Below are 7,678 nucleotides of genomic sequence, written 5' to 3'. Positions count from 1 at the left end.
AAATATATGCTACCCAGAACACCACCAACACTGTGACCTCTATGTTAACATAAAATGTAATTATCACCTCTATGACAGTGTCAACAAAAAGATTAGAAAATTATAGGCGGAAGAGTTGTATTGGTTTGTTTTATATTGTACAGGTGTTTGCAGTGGCCACTGCGGGTATAGGCTGAGCAAAGAAAGTTTCAGGACCACGGTCAGCGCCATACAAAGTCAATGTAATGAGCACATGTGGCCACTAGAGGGGGATACAGCTGTATATCAGCAGCATTTAGCTCACAGATGTGTCTTCTGTATAATACTTTGTATTGGAATCTAATTTTTCAGTCTTGCTGAGGTTGAGCAAGGCACTGAACCCCAGCTCTGTCCAGGAATGATGACGGTGACCTCTGACCTCTGAGCAAGAGAGAAGAAAAGTTGATCCTACCTGTGATGATAAATGACAGGTGAGAGAGTACTCACTCTTCGTCTGCTCACAGCTTTTAATCTTTAATCTCATTTTCATCTTTCTTTTATGCATAAAGGTTTTAAAGGTTTATGTTTGTGCAGTTACTACATGTGATGATATTTTACGTGAGTTCACAAAGGCAAATTCTCAATTATGTTAAAATGGCATTTAAGTATTGAATTTTGAATCTTGTGTGTTCTTTATACGTCTTAAGGCCTGCATTTTTAAACAAATTGAGTATATAAAAGTTTGTTAAAGCTTTCTGTACAGCCTGTTTCTTTTGTTTCCCCCTGACACGGATAATATAATTGATAAATGTGTTAACAGGTATTACAATCTCAATGAGGTTTAACAACATGATTAAGTAAGAACTGGAAATTCGACAGTCACTGCCAACATTTTACATTTTACATTTTTCTGCTTCATGGTTTACGTTAATGCGCAGTAAAATAAAAAATAAAAACTGTTGATAATAATATTAATATGATGAACGTGATCATTTTTGTATTTGCTTCCCTCTTTTCTGCCACAGGATGGAGTTAGACTGCTGGAAAGATTAATATGAAACTTCTACTTAGGAGAGAAATCAACCAAACTTTGATCTACAGCCACACGTGCATTTTTTAAATTCTCAATAACAACATTAATCACATCATCCTGTCTGATGGTTTCTAATCATTTCCACTTTGTAATATAGGGCTTATGATCACTTAATGGCTGATTAAGCATGTAGCAGTTAGCTTCATGCTCCACTGTACATTTCAAGAAGGTGGTTTATGGTTAATGAAGCCCCTGACGTTTCTATTAGAGATCAGAGCTCACATTTATAATAACCTGCTTCAACATATATCAAAATTAAGAAAAAGAATGTAAATAAAATCTCTCATATTTGGACCATCTTGAGAATGTGACAAGGCCTAAAGAAGGGATCAGCTCTTCCCTGATCTGTAAGTTATGGTAGACAGATTGTAAAAGGTTGGTCCAGAGGATCTTTTTGAATGTAATTTTGTGTTCAACTGATAAACGACTTCTTTAGTGAAAAAAACTCAGCTAGTTTTTCAATAAAAACATTGACACCTTCAAAAACCCTTACCCTTACTGGTCTGTTATGATTAACAGTAAAGTAATAAATTAACTATTGGTGCACTATTGAAAAAAAAAACTTACTCTGAGGCAAAACATTATTCAGAAATTTCAAGAAGCAACTACTGAATATGTTCAAAAAAATCTTTATTCAGCTATTTGCAATGTTAACTTTGGTGCAGAGCGAAAAACAGTCCCAGAACTACAGTATATATTAACCTTTAGGTTTATCTGATGGCTACTCTTTGTGCAGCACCATGTGTACTAAACAGTGTTTACACAGGTAGGAGGAAAAAGGAAGACACATAATATGATATACAGTTGTATGTTATATATTATTATACTCAAGAATAAACTGCATAGTTGTGATCAACAATGTATTCTCTCAGAAATCAAGATAAAGTCCTCAATAAAAAAACAATAACACAGTATGTAGTATTCAGCAGTGTCACAACCTATGGGTAATAGTCTCAATTTCCACCATACACTTTTAAGGCCACTGGATAGCTGACTTTATATTGCATTTTTGAACTGTTTTATGGAGACATAAGGAATGAATAATCAAAGAGTCCCCTATCAGCCACCACTGTGGTGCAAATGATCCAACACTGCATTTCTTTGGACATTATACAGTATTTTACAGCATTTATGCAGCAGTTTTAAACAGGACCTTTGGTGGTTTTGGCTGCATTCCAGCAGTAAATGGTCTATTCTGTGAAAATGTTGGATCTTAGGTTAACACATTTCTAAAAACTGGGTTTTTTTCATTTTTTTCCCAATAGTAATGTCTAATTTTAGATGCCAGAATGTGCATAGTTACTGGATTTATACTTCAACACATGATGATCTGGCTTCATAGGCAGGTTTGGGTTATATTACACAATACTTTTTCTTTGGTGGCAAGATTTTATTGTCTCCTTCCTCCATGTTTAATGGTAGCCTGTTGAGTGTTTGACTAGTGTAGGCACTGACAGGCAGGTCCCTAAATGTTCACATAATGTGTGTGTGTATATATATATATATATATATATATATATATATATATATATATATATATACATACACACACAGACATGTTGGTGGCAGTAAAAAGTGGCAGTGTGCCAATAAAAGAGGAGGAGAGCACAGCATGTAAACAATACAGGCTTAAAGACTTTTAAAAAAAAAAGGCTTTGAAAATATTTTATATGAGGTAGTAAATGCGTTAAATGTGTTAGCTGTGCCTAAAGAATATGAACCAACATTTTTGGTTAAGATATTGACTGTAAAGAAAACATGTTTGTTTACAATAAATCTCTACAGTTCCCTTATGGCGCAGTCAGACTGAAATTTGCTTCGCATTCATGTCTGTGTGGAACGAGGCGAGACACGTTCACTTCTGGTTGTGGACTTCCCGCCTCCTTCACACTGTGCAGAGTTCAATCTGATTGAAATGTGACCTGCGAAATGTCACTGCTGTCCATTTTTTGAGAGATGGGGAAGGACTGACCTCTCATTCGGGAAATATTGTTTGTTTATATTCATATAATTGCACAGCAAAATAATAAAGCAAGCAAATAAGAAGGGATGCTGTTTGGCTGTAGTGAGCGTAGGGACATAGACTCTGTCATGTCTGATAAAATGCTGTATAATCTGCAGCTTATATTTTAAACCCCACCCACCCCATTTTTCATCTCCCCTGGCTTTTGGCCACACCACACGAGTAAATTTTGCCAGGCAGATTTCGGTCTGACTGTGCCATCAAGCTTCTTGGTCAGCTGTAATCTGACGGGATATGTTTTGAAAACCCCCCCACCCCAAAAAAAGCGTTCACTTTTTGCAGTAATGATGATGACATGGTGTATCAAGGCTCTTTAGCCTGTGATTAGTGTTGGTACTGACACATACACACACTTGTTAAGAGCATTGTAGCACCTTGGAAGACATTTGGCTAAAACTTTGAAGTGATATCAACTGTAGAGGTAAACTGACGTCAACCCATAACTCCTATTTCAGGACATTACCCACAAGTTTTGGAGGTTACATGTAAAAAAGAGCTTCATCTGACAGATGAACCGTGGGCCTGCTGTCACTTTGAAATGGCCTGCTCCTCCATACCAGCTTGTGTCATCAGATCAGACACGTTCTTCTCAAGGTCGTCGATGCGGGTTCCCATCTCATTGAGTGTGAAAGTGAAGGAAAAATCTGCACATGTCCAGTTAAGAGTCAGACAGCGACAACACAACACAAAGTGTAATCTCAAAACTAAATGGTTTATATTTTATTAATTATTTTACAGCCATTTGTATTATACCACATCCAAAGATGTTGTCCGTGCTAAAGAGATCCACTAGCTGTACTGTAGTGTACTGTAAACGTTTAAATGAAGTGGTCATAAGAGTAATGGGATTGAACTGCAAGGCTAAAAACACATTTTGACATGTCACAGGTGTAATTAATACAGCTAATGACGACAGAGTAATCAGTAACACCTGTGGTTTTCCTACAGTGACAAGTCAAAACCCCGACATTAAAAAGGCATTATGAATGCTTTTAGTTTTCTCAGGTTCTGGACCAGTAAAGTTGGTCCAGTTTTTTTCTACTCAAATTTTTTTGTGTAAATTGCATTTGCATTATTCTTTTTATTATACCAGATGTGACAGAGATGACACTGACTCATTTTTGATTAATAGGTCTCACTAACTGGACACCGTTTCCACTCAACGCCACAGACTACACTGTATCAGAAAAGCTTGCTGCATTATTTCTAAGGGTTGGTCTCCATTAGAGATATGTAGTCCTGGATGTTAAATACGTGGAAATAGCTTCACAAATAAAAGGATATTTTTGGACTCCAGCTGTTCAGATACTTCCTGGAATCTCCCTTGAAGTCGCCGCATCGTTTCCTCCATCTACAGGTCACGTCACAGTATTTTCACAAAGTATTTAAGCAAACATTGTTGGGCTTGTTTTCAAGACACACAACTAGCTCACATCAGACAAACTTACCGCCTCTGTCATGTCTTTAGCTGCTTTGGAGTCTGTTTGTGACATCGTTTTGTTTTTGTTTGTTTGTTATTTGTTCGACTCCACTCCACCAAACTGTGACTGTATGTTTGGTCAAACTAGGACGTGACCACGACGATAAAAAATCACAACTCACTTTGCCTTCGGTAGCTTCAGCTGCGACTCCATAACTTTGCCGTAAGTTGAGTCGAGCGACTAAAAACAATGACTTCCGCTTGTAGTGCTCGTCTTTTCAAAATAAAAGCCGTTTTACGAACGCATTGCTACGGATTTTTTTGTTGTTTTTTTCTCCAGTGCAATCGTATTTGAAGTAATTTGTGATGAACTGCTAACGCAAACAGTTAATTACACAGTAATATCAATTTATTACCAGGCCAAATTTGTCTACAAACATACATGTAAATCATAGACAAAATTCAAAGTTGTACTAGTATCAGCCACGGACGTGAAAGGTTAAATATTTTTGATTTAGACTTACAAATATGCCACAATGTCTTAGTCCTCAAAATAAGCACAGTCTGAAGCCATTGTCAAATATCCCAGAAAAGGTAGCTGCATGACATATTACAAAATTTTCCAAGAGACAATTTCTTTAATTAATTTCTTTAATTTATTTCTTTAATGTAGTTTTAGTGTAAAGTTTTATCATTTTACCTGAATCTGCAGCTACTTCTAAGTTTTGGTGATTGAAATGAATTTGATCTTATCATAAGGCTGGGATGGGTGTCTTTAATACTTAACAGGACATTCCACCAGGGCAATAACTATATAAAATAGTTTTTTGATTCATGTCTGCAACACCTCAAAGCCCATTTCCCACGCGATATGTTGAACGCTTTTTATTATGAAGGTATCTTTTGCGACATTTCCGGTTTTGTGTTATCTTACTTTGACGGGCTTGACTTTGACATCCGCAGTGATTTGTATGCATATGGGAAGAGCATTTTTGTTAACTCTTTGTAGACTGGTTTGGCCTCTCTAACTGTGTGCTCTGTGTAATGTAGATGAGCAGGAATAATCCCTTCTCCCCTCACTGAAGCTTTGGTTTTTATATAACAGATTATCCTGGATCATAGTGACGGATGACAGATGAGAGGTTGTCTGCCGAGCGAGTTATATAACTTTCATTAAACCTTTATAATCTTTATAATCTGGATTTTGTGTCTGCGACAATCTGCATTCACTCCCACTGAATATGTTGAACACTATCATTAGAGAGGCCCCAGAAATGGACTTCAAAAGGTATAGTGGTGTGTCTCCCAGATATTTAGGAAGATGGTGGTTCAAGATGTGTCACTACAGGGCCCCTCCTCTAATGGAAGTTTCTCCTCAATACAGTATTTATTGAACAGATTAATCAACAAGGGGCTGAGCTGAGTGAGGAGGTGTTAGGGAAAAAACTAAACTATAGCACAGTAGTGAGAATGAATTAGATATCCCATTTACTATTGGAGAGTGCACCGAGAAAAGATGCAATATGTTATATAATGATTGAACAGCTAAGTTAAAGAAGTTTGAAGAAGTTGCTGTGGTTATTCAATAAGTTTGCAAGGATAGGAAAATCCCTATATGAGCTGGAAGGAAGCAATTATACTTCGAATCGGAAGACTTGTGAAACAACAAACCCATTGCTGTAACGTCACATATCTGTAAAGTGATGGAACGGATGGTTAATTGGTGGCTGCATATCATAATGGATTTCAGAGAGTCATGAGCAAAATGGACCCAGTTCTGTGTTTAGATGGTGGTTAATAAAGAGACAATGGCTGCAGAGAAGGGTTGTTGATCAAGCTACACTGCATTGGAATTGTGGGAAACTTCTTCAATTGTCAGAGCTCTCGGAAAAACATGTTCCAGTAAATGGTACGCCCCAAGGAAGTTTTATAAGACAGGATATATGATATATTTGAAAATCTACCATCAGACATCTCTGTTTGCAGCTGATGGAGCTCTGTGGAAGAGGAGAGGCAATGTAAAACTTAAAGTTAACAAACTATAAAAAGGAATAAATCAAGTGTAAAGATGGGGAACAGAATGGAGTTTTAAATTCTCTTTGGAAAAAACTAAAGTTATGTTCTTCAGAGAAAAGAAAATCAGATAAGGCATGAGTCTGAAGTTATGTGGAAATAATCCAGAGAGAGTAGAATGCTATTGTTTTTTGGGAGTTAATTTTGCCCCCAGGCTCAGGAGCCAAGTCTGTGCTGTCAGACCTGGATGTTATTCAGAGTCGTGCTCTGAGGATTTGCTTGGGGGCAGTAAAAAACAGCACCAGGAGAAATATCACTTTGGCTCTGCAGGAAATGGCCGATGGCCAACTACAAGATAAGTCTGAGGGGACACAAAGGAAATACAAAGACAAGTTTTGGATGGATAGTCAAGAACATAGCTGAACAAATGAAAGTTAATGACATTGAATTTTGTCCAGCTGTGCTGTTCAGCAGTATTACAGATTTAAGGATAATAATTAGAGTGACTATATAGAGCTTTGTACAGACTGGGGTTTGGTGAACATCAGAGGAAGTGAAACAATCATCTGTAGTGACCCAGTGTCAGCACTGTCGAGCATTAAAACAGGATCAGCCTAATTTAATGCTAGCCAGTGAGGGAAAACATAACGTTCATGTGGGCACCAGCACACCCAGGAATCCTGGGAAATGAGAAAGCAGGCAAGTTAACGAAGGAAGTGGTTAGGAGAGAATATGTGGATATTAATATTAAACTTTCAAAATCAGAGTGGCTTGGAAACAGTATAGTGCAACAAAAGGAACAATACAAAGGGCGCCAACTACAGTAAAACCACATAGAAGAAGAAGCAGCTTTTTTTAAACATCTTTATTGATAATAGACATATCATAGAACACAGACAAAATAATCACATATAAATAAAGAAGTCATTAATACACACAAAACAACAGTAGCCTACACCCAGGGGGAATGACAAAAATAAAATAATTTTTTTTTGAATTAAAAATTGTTTTAATGTAGTGTTTGGGTTCATTTTCAAATACTATACACAAAGGTATAAAATGGATGAATTTGGATATGGACAAATTTTGCCAAACTGATTATATATAATTATTTTAAGTTTGTTATTATTACTGAAGATACCCACAGTAGCCTACATTTTCCCAGTAGAGA

At 36.9% G+C, this 7,678-nt stretch overlaps 1 protein-coding gene across 1 annotated transcript; it reads right to left on the bottom strand.

The window, feature by feature from the left end:
* Positions 1-1,664: 1,664 nt before the first annotated feature.
* hsbp1l1 (heat shock factor binding protein 1 like 1) lies at positions 1,665-4,728 on the bottom strand. Its single transcript, XM_087179928.1, has 3 exons — positions 4,523-4,728; positions 4,359-4,425; positions 1,665-3,697 (listed from the first exon to the last, which is right to left on the bottom strand). Exons 1-3 carry the CDS (start codon positions 4,565-4,567, stop codon positions 3,603-3,605), a joined length of 207 nt encoding a protein of 68 aa, XP_087036054.1. The 5' UTR covers positions 4,568-4,728; the 3' UTR covers positions 1,665-3,602.
* Positions 4,729-7,678: the final 2,950 nt, after the last annotated feature.

This window comes from Seriola lalandi, unplaced genomic scaffold (assembly GCF_002814215.2).
Source record: "Seriola lalandi dorsalis isolate HSWRI2012SDOR001 ecotype SW California unplaced genomic scaffold, Sedor1 jcf7180002054879, whole genome shotgun sequence".
NCBI lineage: Eukaryota > Metazoa > Chordata > Actinopteri > Carangiformes > Carangidae > Seriola > Seriola lalandi.
This window is presented reverse-complemented; position numbering and strand designations above follow the sequence as displayed.